Source organism: Ursus arctos, unplaced genomic scaffold (assembly GCF_023065955.2).
Source record: "Ursus arctos isolate Adak ecotype North America unplaced genomic scaffold, UrsArc2.0 scaffold_30, whole genome shotgun sequence".
In the NCBI taxonomy this organism is placed as follows: domain Eukaryota; kingdom Metazoa; phylum Chordata; class Mammalia; order Carnivora; family Ursidae; genus Ursus; species Ursus arctos.
This window is the reverse complement of record NW_026622986.1, coordinates 14246847-14263181: the sequence shown is the minus strand read 5'-3', so window position 1 is coordinate 14263181 and position 16335 is coordinate 14246847. Positions and strand designations below refer to the sequence as shown.

Sequence of the window (16335 nt, the reverse complement as noted above, 5' to 3'; positions counted from 1 at the left end):
GCAACTTCTACCCTACCCGAGTGGGAAAAGAGGCTCCTTTTTTGTCCTTTCGTTTTCGCCATGAAGGTAATTTACAAAGGTGAGCACTTGAAAATGTTAATGGTTAATTCTGTACTGGCAGGCAAGATATTAACCTGATAAAGTATATCAAATTAGCAGTTTAAATAACTCTTAAGTTCCTAAGGGTGAAGTTATCTCTCTGTCATTTTAGAACAGCCCTCATGCTTGCTGTAACTTACGAATGTACAGATATAGTCAAGCTGCTTCTTCAGAAAGGTATTAATATCTTTTTGGAAGCTGAATGGGGATGGACTGCAGAAGAATATGCTACTATTAATGGTTTTAATGTGTAAGTGTTTACATTAAAATGTTATTACTAAACTGAAGTTTCAAATAATTTAACTTAGTTCTTATATAACATAAGAGTTCATAGTTTGATTCAGGTACTTTTTTTTTTTTTTTTTTCATGATTTTTTATTATATTATGTTAGTCACCATACAGTACATCCCCGGTTTCCGATGTAAGGCTCAATGATTCATTAGTTGTGTATAACACCCAGTGCACCATGCAATACGTGCGCTCCTTACTACCCATCACCGGTCTATCCCATTCCCCCACCCCCCTCCCCTCTGAAGTCCTCAGTTTGTTTCTCATGGTCCATAGTCTCTCATGTTTCATTCCCCCTTCTGATTACCCCCCCTTTCTTTATCCCTTTCTTCCCCTACCGATCATCCTAATTCTTATGTTCCATAGATGAGAGAAATCATATGATAGTTGTCTTTCTCTGCTTGACTTATTTCACTTAGCATTATCTCCTCCAGTGCCGTCCATGTTGTAACAAATGTTGAGAACTCGTTCTTTCTGATAGCTGAGTAATATTCCATTGTATATATGGACCACAACTTCTTAATTGATTCAGGTACTTTTGGGATGGCACAGAGATGGCCCACGTCATTTGCCAGAAACCAAGAAACAGGCTCGACTAGTTACAAGTAGCAATGGGTACACGATTCTTTATCTCAGCACTAGTGAGACCTTTATCCTTAGGGATCCTAAATGTTCCTGTTTCATTGCAAGTATAACCGTTTTGCATGGGGTACAAATAATATTACATCTCTGTTTTTTCTCTTTTCTTTCTTTTTGTAGATTTTATTTATTTATTTGAGAGCGAGCATGGGCAGGGTTGGGACAGAGGGAGAAGCAGATTCCCTGCTGAGCCAGGAGCCTGACATGGGGCTTGATCCATGACCTGAGCTGAAGGCAGACGCTTAACTGACTGAGCCACCCAGGCACCCCAACATCTTTGTTTTTTCTAACTAGTTACATGGGTCTTGAGATGTTCCGTGTAGTAGAAAATCCTATACTTTCCCTTGAGTGCTATCTCCTATACTCCCCCCTTGAATTTTCCGAGAACCTAAGGAGTTCCCTAAGACCAAAGAGACCATCCGCTTTCATAGGTTGTTTGGAGGGAAAAAAGGACATTATTATCGTTCCCTTGTTTCCTCTGAGTCTATGGCTGCAGCATTGCTATTGAAACTGATTCTGCAGTCGGGTCAGGATTGCCCTTTGCTCCCAGCAAGGGCATGATCCACATTCCTCAGTGTTCATGGTGATCCACAGTTAGACTTCAAAGTTCCGACTTTTTTTAGTTTACTACGTGTGCTTATATGCTCAGCTGCTGTTCCAAAGCACCAGCAACCTGTTCTGGCAGCTGAGCCTCCTGGCTTTAGCCACACACACCCTTCCCTTCACACCCCAAAACCTTAACATGAAGCCCATATGTTAGCCCAGACCTTCATGATGAATTACCCTTTGAGGATTTTGCTTGTCTTTTCCGCTAGCAGATGATAGTCGGGGCCATTCTAAGCTGTGAAAGAGGTTCATATAATGCTGCAGGAAGAGACTGGACTTTCCTTTTTCCTTTGTTACTAGCCCTATATCCCAAGCCTGCTTTATACCCTTTGGAGTGCCTTTTCTTACTAGGTGATGAAAGGTCTCATGTTGCCCTTCCCGTAGTAGCAGGCATCACCTTTCCCGAGAGGCCCTGATTTGGGTATAATAGTTCATTAAATCCTCTTAACAACCTCATAAGTAAGGCAGCAAGATGCCTGTTTTACAGAGGAAGACTTTGAGCCAAAGAGAAGTGGCTTATCCTAGAACAAATAACTGTTGGTTATAGAGTTAGGACTTCTGAATTCAAGACATTCCATTATGGCAAGCTGACTCTAATTTACTAAGCCATAATGCCCTCAACTCATGACCGGTTCACCTTACTTGTTTTTCTCCTTTAATTACATGGTTGATAAAAAGTTTATAGAACTTACAAATTTGAAGTATATGGGGTAATTTAAGCTTTGATATTAGCTCTGATATTATTTGAAATACTCATGAATATGATATATTTGGTAAATGTTTTTCATATCAGTATTAAAATAGTAACATTGCTTATCACCCTTTTTTTATATGTAGCATTCGCCAGCTAATTGCCGAACATAGAGAAGCAATAAGAGCTAAAAATTGTTCACAAAATAGGAACCCAGGTAAGACTTTTCAGAGTGAATTACTTTTGGTGGTCCTAACATAGATGAAATCAGAGTAAGGAAGTTTTGATAATGAAAGAGCAATGGAAAACAAGGAAACAAACCAACCCAATGTGTAAATTGCGTATTATTTATTTATTTATTTATTTATTTAACGATTTTATTTATTTACTTGACAGAGAACACAAGCAGGGGCAGTGGCAGGCAGAGGGAGGGGGAGAAGCAGGTAACCCACTGAGCAGGGCGCCTGATGTGGGGCTTGATCCTAGGGTCGGGGGATGCTTAACCAACTGAGCCACCGAGGCGCCCCTACTTTTTTTTTTTTCATTCTTAATAGTCTAGTATTCAGAATTATTTAAGAAGTTAATTGTAGGTATTACTGTCATGAACGATAGAAAGAAATCAGAGTGAGAGACAAACCATGAGTGAGACTGGACCCTGGAAATCAAACTGAGGGCTACAGAAGGAAGGGGGGTGGGCGGATGGGGTAAGTGGGTGATGAGTAGTAAGGAGGGCTTGTGTAGTGATGAGCACTTGGTGTTACACACAAATAATGAATCGCTGAACACTGCATCAAAAGCTTATGATGTGGGGCGCCTGGGTGGCGCAGTCGTTAAGCGTCTGCCTTCGGCTCAGGGCGTGATCCTAGCGTTCTGGGATCGATCCCCACGTCAGGCTCCTCCGGTAGGAGCCTGCTTCTTCCACTCCCACTCCCCCTACTAGTGTTCCCTCTCTCCCTGGCTGTCTCTGTCAAATAAATAAATAAAATCTTTAAAAAAAAAAAAAAAGCTTATGATGTACTATATGCTGGCTAACTGGACAGAATAAAAAAAGATAAAGTACCTCAATGTGAACAACAACAACAAGTCAATTGTAGGTAATTTAAAATATGAGGCAGTATTGTCTGAAAAGAAATTCATTATTTTAGTTATGACCCCTAAAATCCCATGTGATACCTTTGTGTAAATAAGAAAAAGAGATTTTTAAGTTAGTATATTTTATCTTTCCTCTATAAGCATATTATAACAAATCGAACTTGTTATGAAAATGGATCTTTCAATTTTTACAAGTAGATTGCATTGAGTAAATATTATGACCTAGTGATTTGTCTCATTATAAAAGGAGCTATCCTCAAAACTGGGGACTCCACAGTACCATCCTGGTACTGTAACAAATGGCAAACAATAAGAACTGCAAAACTTAGCTAGTGTGTAGCAATACCAATGAGACTGTTTTTGTGTGGGTGTGTGTGTTTTTGAGGTAACTGTCTATGGTACAGAAGTCAGAAAAGAAATGCCTTGTCGAGAAGCATAGGTTGTTTTACGTATTGTTGTGTCAACAAGATCTCACCATTAACAACTTCATTTCTCAGGAGTGAAACAGAATGAGATGTTGACTTCATTAGAACAATGTTTTCTGCTGTTAGTTGCATAATTGTCACGATACCGTAATTTTGTTAGAACAAGATACTCTGTTGCCATTATTCAAAACATTAGCATAATAAATATTCAAATGGGGCAACTGAGGCTCAACGGATTATAATAAAAGCACAAAAATGGTTCGCAATAACTAAAATGCTACCATTGCTCCCTGGGTGTGTCACCTAGTGCATTGTACAATCTGAAATGTATGAAGAAATCTTTAACTTAGTAGCCTTTTGTTAAAGAAATTCTGTAGGTTGATTTGGTTTTGCAATTTACTCATTTTCATTTGTTCACTTAACAAATAGCTATCAAGTGTCTTTTAGCTCCTAAGTGTTATTCCGATGTTGTAGAATACAAACATTCAAAAAACACACTCCCCGCCCTCCAGGAGTTTGTTATTACCGTTGTAATTTTTATTATTTACTTTATTCAGCGCTTACTATGTGCCAGAGTCCCCTAGTGCTTATAATTAACATTGTTATTTTTTTTAGTGCTATTTAATATGTTCCAGATACTGTAAGTCCACATGAGGAATTAGAGTTTTAGGAGAGTGGGTAGAATTTAAGGTAAGTATGCAGACTGAGTAGTAAGTTTGCCAGGTAAAGAGGCAGAAAGACGATGTTTGGCAGGAGGTCAAGATTACATGTTTTGCCGAGGGAACAGCAGTGCAAAGGCTAAGATGTACGAGTGAACTTTGGAAGATTTATGAGCAGTTCAGTTTTGCTGGTATTAAAAGTGTGCTATGGGAATGGTTGGAATGAGGTGAATACTTAGCTAAGGCAAGCTTATGAAAGTTTTTTGGTACTATGGAAAGGAGTAGATCTTACCCTGTAGACCTTGGGAAATTAGGTAGAATGCTCTTAGCTGCAAATAGTAGGTGACTTGTAATAGTGACTAAAATGGGGCACCTGGGTGGCTTAGTCAGTTAAACGTCGACTCTTGGTTTTAGCTCAGGTCACAATCTCGTGGGTCATGAGATCAAGCCCCACATCCCGTTGGGCTCCATGCCCAGCATGGAGACTGCTTGAAGATTCTCTTCCTCTGCCCTTCCCCCATTTGTGCACTCTCTCTTGCACTCTCTCTCTCTCTTTCTCTACTCAAATAAATAAATAAATCTAAAAAAACTGAAAAACAGTGACTAAAAAAAATAGGAACCAGAGTTGTTTTGATAATGCAGTGATGTCATCAGGATCCCAGTTGTGTCTTTTTCAGCTTTGAGGTTGCCAGTATTTTATGTCTCCTTTCCTGATTGGCTAATTAGCAACAGCTCCAGGCATATTCTCACATGAGAATATCCATGGACTGGAAGGACTGTTTTCCTTTATATGTTTCTTTTAAACAGGAAGAAAACTCAGAGGCTTGCAGTAAATTTCCTCTAACATTTTATAGGCTAGATTATATCACATGCTTGTTCCTAAACCAGTCACTGGTAAATCAGGTATTGTGAGTAGCTGAGACTAATCATTTCTCCTTTTGAAGCACGGGTGAGGCCACCTTCTTTGTGTATGGGGACAATAAATATCCAGATAAAGTTGTGGTTCTCCAGCAAGAATGAAGAATATGGAATGGCTATTGGGGAGGGAGCCAGTGGTATTTGATGCAGGGATTCATTGGAGAATTTGAAGCAGAAGGCTAATAAGATTGGATTTGAATTAGGGCATAAAATAGGGATCAGCAGGCTTTTTCTATAAAGGGCCGGAGAGTGAATATTTTAGGCCGTGTGGTTTCTCAACTACATTTACCATTGTAGTATGAAAGCAGCCATAGCAATATGTAGGTGAGTAGATGTGACTGTGCTCCAATAAAACTTTATTTACAGCACGAGATGGCCGGTCAGACTTGGCCTGTGGTGGTAGTTTCCTGGACCATCATGTGGAGGATAGATTGAGAGGAACCATGTAAAAGGATTAGAAGACAAAGGAAGCTTATATTTCCTTAGCCTAGTATCAGTCCAGTATGAAAATTTCACCCTACTATACTGAAGAAGTCAGGAAGCTCAATTTATTCAATTTAAAATGTAGTTCTTTTTCTAGGCTTTATGTCTTTCTCAATTTTTTTATTAAACATATTTTTAAAGATTTCATTTATTTATTTGAGAGAGAGAATAGAGCATAAGTGGTGCAGACGGGGAGAGGGAGAGGGAGTAGTAGACTATCTGCTGAGCAGGGAACCCGATGCAGGGCTTGATCCCAGGACCCTGAGACCATGACCTGGGGTGAAGGCAGACGCTTAACTGATTGAGCCACCCAGGTGCCCACTTTCTAAATTCGTTTTGCTTAAAAAATTTTTGTTCATTTAAGAAATAACAATAATAGTTGGTGGCCTTTTTTTTTTGCCTCTGGCAGGGGAAATATAAAGCAGAGATAGAAAAGAGGTATAGTTAATACAATTTCATGATTCTTGAATGTGGAAAGTTAGGGGAGAGAGGAAATCTAAGAAGATTCATACGTTTCCACATTGTACACTAGCATTTAAATTGGACATGAAGAATGAGTAGGACTTTATTGGATGAAGAGAGGAGAGCAGTGGGAATAGGGAAGACCAGGTTTTGTCTATATGTTCAATTTGATGGAATATCCATGGAGCATATTTTCAGGAATTTGATAATGGAATACTAGGAGTTTCTAGGTGGAGATAGGGCTTCAAGGTTGGAGGTGCGGATTTGAAATAATCTGATTAGAATTATTAGGCAAAGTCATAGCTTGGGCCAAGATTGAGCTTGTCCATGATGGAGAACATACAGAATGAGGAGAAGGCCAGTGAACAAACCCTGGGAATACTAATATTATCAGGGGTGGACGAAGGAGTAGGAGTTGGTAGCGAAGACTGAGGAGTGGCTGGGGACACCTAGGAAAAGAATTAGGGGAAGTGATGTTGAAAAAATTAAAAAAAAAAAAAGAATTTCAAGGAGGACTATTAATTGTATCAAATAAAATTACTGAAAAGAAAGTTGGATTTAACTTTTAAAAGCTCTTTGGTGGTAGCCTTTTCAAAACAACAATTTTTGAGTTGTAAGGTCTATTGTTTACATGATTGGGTTCTTTCTGTGTCCAAATATGGAAAAATAACACATCAAGTAAGGTCCTACCTGACTTTTTTGTTAGTATCTACCCAGACAGGGTCAAGGGAAAATGGTCTAGACTGGTGAGTAGACTTGCCAATATTTTCCTATAAATGTCAAAACCAAGGAGTCAAGGGTGACGAAAAGTGTTGTCTTTCTTACCTGTTTCTTGTGGAGATACTTGAGTTTTTCCTCAAGTCCTTGATATGCTCTTGGGATGAATACTAAAACAAGAATCTGGGAGCAACAGGCAGGAAGCCACTGTCAGGCCCTATCTCTGATATGGAATCTTGATGCATCTGTATTTTGGCAGTTTTAAATTTTGGTCAGAAATAGTTTACAGACCAGCAGTTTGGAGAAACTGACCTCTTTTAAATATTTTATTGCAGAATACTGGTATAATACCAAGGAGAAAATACAAGGTGATATGCCGAATATATTAGTTCTCATTAGTTTAGAAATTCTGTGTCAGTAAAAAAAGTCAATACCTGACTATTTTTGTTAGTGATGTCTCTCTTGATCCTCTTTTCATTTGCCTTCTTCTAATATCTCCACTTTTATGGCTCCTTTCTGAATTTCATCTCTAAAGAAAGCACTAGGGAAAATTGTGTTGAAATCTATCACTATTAGAACACATTTCTACCATATGTATGTTTGACATATGTGTGTATTTCCTTCTAAGGTAATGGGCTACCTAATCTAAAGTGTATCTCATATTTTCTTAGTTTCTTATGCTCAACTTCTTTGTACATGTACCACAGTGACAGAGCTAGTGATGATGGTCTGCCAAGATTGAAAACATTTTCTGGATTGTCAGATAGAAATTTTTATCTGATACGCTTTTAATGTGACATGCTTTTCTGTTTTTTTCAGAAATTGGTAAACTGTGGCTTAACGACAATATGTGGCCAATTAGATTACCACGTTTTTAGCCATCTATGTATATAAGATAACTCACTTTGTTTTCCCCCAAATGAGTCCTATTGGTCTTTAATGATCAGACCCACTCTTTTCAGGGTGGAGTGGATAACATACTATATTTTGGATGGAGAATTTTTGACTTTTTGACTAGTTTGTTAACAACTGCCTCTAATAGGGGAATTATGTTTTTAATTATATAAGAAATTAAGAAAAAGACTGGAAACAAAAAAACTATAATCAGTAGTGTGTAATCAGTAGTTATATATTTTTCTATAATTATCCCAGTTACCTTATTGATTCAAACTACCATAAAATGAATTAAGCCCTATTTAGTTGGAGAACATTTATGTGATCTTTTCATTTTTTTACACGAACTTTTTTACTGTAGGATATTTTGATAATCATCAGGATTCTCGTTTTTCCTTATTAAAATAGGATTTTTGCTTGTTTCACATTATTTTCTGACAGCATTATTTCATCCTTTATTCAAATGGATATAGAAATATAGAAATCTCCAAGGCAAATAGTAAGAAAAACAGATTGAAGGAAAGGTGTTCTGTGACATGACCTTCTGACTGTAATCATGTATAAAACATCAACCCACATCATAAAGATTTCACATAATGCAGTTGTATTAGAGGCTCCCAAAACGACACCCAGATGTGGTTATTCACTAGAAGACCTCACAGGTCTCAGCATAGTTGTACTCATGCCTGTGGTTTATTACGGTGAAAGGATACAAAACAAAATCAGCACAGAGCAAAGGGGCATGGAGTGAAGTCTAGAGGAAGCCAAGTGCAGGTTTCTATGCGTATGGATGTGTTCATTCCTCCAGCATCAGATTATGATGACACATGTGAAACGTTGTCTGCCAATACAGGAATCTTAGAGAGACTAAATGAAGTTTTCTTTAAATGACAGTCAGGTAGGCTTCTTTCCCCTAGAATATACCAAAATTCCAGGTTCGCCGAAGGAAATCAAGTATACGGGATAAATCACCTGGTTGGTACCAAGACTTAGGCACAGCCACTCTTAGCAGTTATGGAATGGTGGGAACCCTGCCCACATCCAGGCTCCCAGATACCAACCAAGGGCCAGCCGTTCAGGTGGGATCTAACGGTGGCTGTCTTTGGCCTGCTGTATGGAATCTTTTCTGCACAGGAATTATAGCCCTGACTTACTTTTTATTCAGATTTTCTTTTAATAGGAAGTAATATGGTGATATAACATGGTACTGATTTCAGGAGCATCATCCATATTAAATTGAAGTGATGGTTACTTTTTTGACTTTTGGTGAATATTTAACAGGTTATTTGTACATAAGTTACTAGGGCAATATTAGGTAATTATAATCTGTTTTTTTATCTGATTAAACTTTCATTATGATTCTCAGATTAAACAATGATTTCTGATTTAAAGTGAGAATAGAAACTTTTAAAGTATATAGATAATACAGTTATGTTTCCTATTGTGGTGAATTGCTGTTTATAATTATAAAATATCCATTTTTATTTGTCAGTTATTTTCTTGCCTAAGTATGCAATTCAAATTCTTTGCTTTATGTATTTTCATATACTTCAGTTTGGTGGATAATACCCATATTCTGTAACTTTGGTCTTTATCTTGATTTTCAAGGTGGCTGTATCTTGCTTTAATACATATAATAGCAGGCTCAATGGATACTTTTTTTCCCCTACAATAAATAGGCCTTCTTTTTTAGAGCATTTTCAAGTTCATAGCAAAACATAGCAGAAAGTACAGAGAGTTTCCATTTACCCCATGTTCCCATACGTGTCTAGCCTGCCCTGTTGTCAACATCCTGTACCACGGTGGTACATTGTTACATTTACATTAAGTCATCCTTGTCCCCCAAAGTCCATAGTTTACATTAGGGCTCAGTCTTGGTGTTGTACACCCAATGCACCCATGTGGTGTCACATAGAAGAGTTCCACTGCCTTAAAAGTCCTCCGGGCTGTGCCTATTCATCACTCCTTTTGTGCCAACCCTTTATTCCTAACTTAAAAAGTTCTACTTTTTCCAGAATGTGAAAGAGTTGCAATCATACAGTAGGTATCTTCTTGGATGTTTAAAACATTAAAATTCCAGGGGTGCCTGGGTGGCACAGCGGTTAAGCATCTGCCTTTGGCTCAGGGCGTGATCCTGGCATTATGGGATCGAGCCCCACATCAGGCTCCTCCGCTATGAGCCTGCTTCTTCCTCTCCCACTCCCCCTGCTTGTGTTCCCTCTCTCGCTGGTTGTCTCTATCTCTGTCGAATAAATAAATAAAATTTTTTAAAAAAAATTAAAATTCCAGGGTAATTGAATGGAGTGATTCAAGATAGCCTTTGTCCTTTTTTGTTTTGTTTTGTTTTCATCAGTGTAGGATCTGATGACAAGTGCGTTATGGACTGAGAAAGTGTGATTTCTGTAGACATTTGTCACATAATGGGGAGGGTTGAGAACAATGACATTATGTACTACTACCTAGCCCTAACCATTGGTACCATCCTCGTCTAAGAGGTGAGTCCAGATAGACGCTCTAGCAATGAAAGTAGGTAGTATCAAGAGGTTATACTTTATTAAACCAGACGCACTAAAATCACTAACATCTTTCAAACTCACCTTGCAATTGGAAATATGGCACAAGAGTCTGTTTGCTGTGTTTTGCCATGCTGCAAAGTACTGTGGTACAGACCAAACTTTGTGATGAGGTGTTTCATCGTACACTTAACAGTCTCTGCTGAAGTGCTGGAGAAGTTCTGTTGTGTTACAGCAAAATAAATACAGTCTCTTTTAACTGCTCCCAGTCGTGGAAGTCCAGAAGAATCATGCTATTTAAGTTTGACTTTGTCAGTCTATGATAATGATTCTGCTGATGATAGCATTTTTTGTCAGTCTCATAGGGTTTGGTTCCAATTATGGTCATTATAAACATTCACTTGCAGGTACCAAATTTTGATAAATACCATTCTTTCTTGCATTTGGTAAACGTAGAGGAGAAAGTAAGATTTCTTAATGCATTAACTGCCTACCAATAGTATGGTTAATATTCCCTCCAGTGTGGTTTCCAGGTGTGGTCCCAAAAATATACCTTTTAACAAATCATCAGTCTTATACTTTTAATCTGTATTTTTCTATTGTTGATTTAAAATGTATTTTGTTTTTTTTTTTAGCGGTGGATGAGAGTTCTGAAGACACGTTACGCAGGTAGGATTTTTATGGATTTTTAAAAATTATGTGTTGACTGAGGGAATGCAGAGAAAAGCCTTTGTGGAGAGTTGTACTCTGGGCTAGAGACTATATTATGTGCTTGACATTTATTACTTACGTAGTCATTACAATAGCTTCACTAAGTAGCTGTGCTATTATAGCCTTTTTTTTTTTACTTCAAAGTTTTAATATTTGGCAAACAAAAAAGGTTACTTCTCAAAATGAACAAACCTACAGCTCAAGCCTTTCCATTTATTTTGATATAAAAACAGGAGTTACGCATCTTATCAAAATTCTTATTTAATCAATCAATTCACTGAAGCTCAAAAATAAAATCACTGTGGATCCAGACATACTCATTGGTCTTCCTTTCCTCAAGCCTCATCAACCCTTAACCTTTTTTTTTTTAATGATTTTTTATTATATTATGTTAGTCACCATACAGTACATCCCCGGTTTCCGATGTAAGGCTCGATGATTCATTAGTTGCGTATAACACCCAGTGCACCATGCAATACGTGCCCTCCTTACTACCCATCACCGGTCTATCCCATTCCCCCACCCCTCTCCCCTCTGAGGCCCTCAGTTTGTTTCTCATAGTCCATAGTCTCTCATGTTTCATTCCCCCTTCTGATTGCCCCCCCTTTCTTTATCCCTTTCTTCCCCTACTGATCATCCTAGTTCTTATGTTCCATAGATGAGAGAAATCATATGATAGTTGTCTTTCTCCGCTTGACTAATTTCACTTAGCATTATCTCCTCCAGTGCCATTCTAGCCATTCTGACAGGTGTAAGGTGATAATTCATTGTGGTTAACTTTTGTACGATTAACTTTCAAACATTTCAGAGAATTCCTTGCTTGTCACTCTTACTTATGGGAACCAAGACTGGGTCTTTATTAGGTATTTCACGTATTCGGAGAGGTGGAGGCAAAACAGAGAACGAAAACCATTTAAAACCAGAGGCCAAAGTTTGAAAGACCTGTACTCTAGCAACTACAAAACATTGATGACAGAAATTGAAGATGACACAAAGAAGTGGAAAGACATCTATGCTCAAGGATGGGAAGAACACATATCGTTAAAATGTCTATAGTACCCAGCGCAATCTGCAGATTTAATGCAATGCCTATTAAAATACCAACGACATTTCTCACAGAACTAGAACAAACAGTCCTAAAATTTGTATGGAACCACTAAAGACCTCGAATAGCCAAAGCAGTATTGAAAAAGAAAAACAAATTGGAGGTATCACAATTGCAGATTTCAAGTGATAGTACAAAACTATCCTAATCCAAACAGTATGGTACTGGCATAAAAACAGAGATATAGATCAGTGGAATAAAACAGAAAACCCAGAACGAAACCCATAAGAATATGGTCAATTAATCCTTGACGAAGCAGGGAAGAATATCCAATGCGGAAAAAGCAGTCTCTTCAACAAATGGTGTTGGGGAAAGTGAACAGCTACATGCAAAAGAATGAAATTGGACAGAAAAATAAACTCAGAAATGGGTTTAAGACCTAAATGTGACTCCTGAAATCATAACATACTTGAAGAGCGCACAGGCAATAATCTCTCTGATATTGGCTGTAGCAACATTTTTTTGCTAGTTCTATGACCTGAGGCAAGAGCAGTAAAAGCAAAAGTAAACTTTTGGGACATCAAGATCAAAAGGTTTTGCACAGTGATGGAATCAATACACAAAAGGAAAAGGCAACCTAGAGAATGGGAGAAGATATTTGCAGATGACATATCTGATAAAGGGTTAGTATACAAATACGAGGTACTGATAGAACTCAACACCCAAACGCAACCCTGTTTAAAAATGATCAGAAGACAGGAGCAGACATTTTTCCAAAGAAAACATACAGATGGCCAACAGGCACATAAGAAGATGCTTAACATCACTCATCGTCAGGGAAATGCAAATCAAAACGGCAACAAGATACCACCGCACACCCGTCGGAATGGCTAAAATCAAAAACACAAGACAGAAGTGTTGGTCAGAAGGCGGAGAAAAAGGAACCCTCTTGGACTGTTGGTGGGAATGCAAACTGGTACAGCCACTGTGGGAAAAAGTATGGCGTTTCCTCAAAAAGCTAAAAATAGAACTACCCTACAATCCCGTGATTGCACTACTGGGTATTTATTCAAAAAATACAGAAACACCAATTCAAAGGGATACATGCAGCCCTATGTTTACTACAGCATTATTTGCAATAGTCAGCCCAAGTGTCCATTGACAGATGAATGGATAAAGAGGAAGTGGTATATATACACAATGGAATATTATTCAGCCATAGAAAAGAATGAAATCTTGCCATTTATAGTGAAATGAATGGAAGTAGAGAGTATTATGCTAAGCGAAGTAATTCAGAGGAAGTCATAAACCATATGATTTCACTCACGTAGAATTTAAGGAACAATAAAAATGAGCAAAGAAAAAAAAGAGAGACAGACAAACCCAGAAACAGCCTCTTAACTATAGAGAACAAATTGATGGTTGCCAGAGGGGAGATGGGTGGGGGAATGGCTGAAGTAGGAGAGAGGGAGTAAGGAATGCCCTTGTCATGAGGAGCCCTGGGTGATGTATGGAATTGCCGAATCATTATATTGTATACACGAAACTAATATAGCACTGCATGTTAATGGTACTGGAATTAAAATAAAAACTTAGTAATAAGAACAGAGGCCAAATTTTAATTATATCAAGAAATTTCTTTCAATAAATAGATAGCTGACCTTTCACTCAATTTTTCTTTTTAATGAACTTGGTTTGTTGTATATTTTTGTCTAAAGGCTTTCTGTTTACCATGGTAACGATGATGCACGGCCTACATCAGTTGATGGCAACGTTAATATCAAGGTAAAGTACTCTTGTGAAATTAATTTTCCTGCTCTGAATTTAGTTTTGTCTATTATTTACTGTTAAAATTTAGCAGTGGCCTGCCTGTCATCATTTTATGTTTGTAATGGAAAGTTGTTCAGAACAAACCATTTTACAAAATTATGACAAGTTGAAAAATCTTTTTTTTTACTCTGGCAAATAGTGAAGGTGGAGGTTGAAGAAAATGGGCTGGAAAATATATAATGACAGGAAAATTATATTGGGAAAAGCTTTCGCATAATGGTGGAAATATGACATTTGGTCAAGGCTAAGGATTCTTACTGAGTTTTAAATTATCTTAACATGACTGTCTTTCTCTTTGCATCTTTCTTGCTTGCTTGCTTTCTTGCTTTCTCTTATTCTTTCTTTCTTTCTTTCTTTCTTTCTTTCTTTCTTTCTTTGTTTCTCTAGAAAACATGAATTTTATAATACTAATGCCTAAATGAAATCTTTAGTGGATCCAATTATATATTGCAGATATTTTTTCTTGGACATTTTTTATTTTGCCAGCCTGTAGTGTTATGTCAGAAGATTTTTTTCCTCTGTTTCTATCCTTTGTTCTACATTCAGATTAAAATAATATTAGAAATTGTGGAAATTCAGAAATTTAAATTGTTTCTCAACATGTATATTGCAAAGGCATTCCACTGTGCTTTCAAAATGATTCCAAGGAGAGTATAGTTAAAACTCTTTATCTAAGTGAAGAATACATGTTTTGCCTAAAGTAATAATCAGCTCTAGAAGCAGATGCTCTTCATACCCATATGGTAAAATGTCCAATTTCAGAAATCTTTTATATTATAGTTTTTAAAAATACCTACTTGTAGCCTTTGTATCAGATTCTAAAACTGAAAATCTCACTCATTTTATGTTTATTTAAATATTCATTTGAAAGCCCCTGCATCATTATATGCTGCTGGATGTTAGGAAACATAATTGTGCATCTCTTGAAACACCTAGAATAAAGTCTTGCTTGGAAGAGGCAATTTAATATTTTTGAATGTGAATAAATGAGCAGACAGATGGAATTATGTATAATGGAATGTTATAAGTAATGTAATGTGTATAATTTGTCATAATTAAATACATAAATTTTAAAAAATATGGCTCAAATTTAGATTCTATTTTCATGTTTAGGCTTTATAAGCGCAAATGAATTATGTTGAGGAAACAAAGAAATAAATAAGAAGGAAGGTTACAGTGTATTTTTTAGTATCCTCTAATTGTGAGCTTAGAGTTGTAGATGAAAATGCCCAACTATTTTCTTTAACCCTACCTATGTCCCATTAGATATATCCTTTCAAGGAATCCATTTCTCCTTAGAATTCTCATTACCAGTTCTTTCTCCATGTGCAAAGTTGATGTATTAGAAACATTTCTTTTTCTATTTTTTCTCTCTCTGGTAATAATTTATAGCTTTCAGATAGTGACAGATGACCACAAATTGAACAACCTATAGTGAAAAATTAAATTCTTTACTACAGAAATTATAAAGAAATAATTGTAGAGTGAGAAAAGTCAATATTATTAGGGATAAACTATGAACAAGAGCCTCTGTCTTATATATATTTATAATTTATTTGTAATATATATTTATAATATGTAATTGAAAAAATTTTAGAGACTTCTGTTTGTTGTATATCCATAATCATACTCACATATTCCGGAAAATACATATTTTTTCCATATACGTTTTGTACTTACATTTTTCCTTTTTTTCCTTGTCTTAAGCTTGTGCTTGATTGATTGGTCATGTCTTATTGTTTTCCTTTTTGCTTCTTCTCCCCCAACTCTTTTTTTTTTTAATGACTTATCCGTACCCTAATTTTTCCTTGCAGAAACATTTCTTTAGAGTCTGTTCCTTCAGTCCTTCTCTTTCTGTCTCCATTGTCAATATATTTGGTTATGGCGTTGTGTTGTCTGAGTGTGGTTTTCATTCATGAATCATTGCCCTACAAGGTTTATTATTAGTTTTTTCCTCTTTTCTGGAAGGAGCTGAATTTAAACAATCATCTGTCTTTAGCATTTTGACAAACAAAACCAACTTAAAGTGTAATTCCACTTACCTAAATAAGATACTACTAAAAACTAAATTTTAATATTTTCTCCTACAAGAGATATTCGTGCAAATATAAATCATGCAAACACATGTTAAAGTATAAATAGTCTAAATTTCTTAATGTTTGGGGTTTTTATCAATAATGCTTTCAATTACCTAGGAACAAAGTTGTGTTTTAGGTTACTTTGGTAAATAATGTATTTAAAAATATTTAAAATTTCAATTTA

General features: G+C 36.7%; 1 protein-coding gene across 1 annotated transcript in view; it reads left to right on the top strand.

Moving 5' to 3' along the window:
* LOC125281624 (ankyrin repeat domain-containing protein 26-like) overlaps window positions 1–16335 on the top strand; it is a 564334-nt gene that overhangs the window by 79606 nt on the left and 468393 nt on the right. The window contains exons 15-18 of the mRNA XM_057304707.1: window positions 212–349; window positions 2471–2541; window positions 11123–11156; window positions 13962–14028. Coding sequence (XP_057160690.1) covers window positions 212–349; window positions 2471–2541; window positions 11123–11156; window positions 13962–14028 — 310 coding nt within the window. The remainder of the gene's footprint in view (window positions 1–211; window positions 350–2470; window positions 2542–11122; window positions 11157–13961; window positions 14029–16335) is intronic.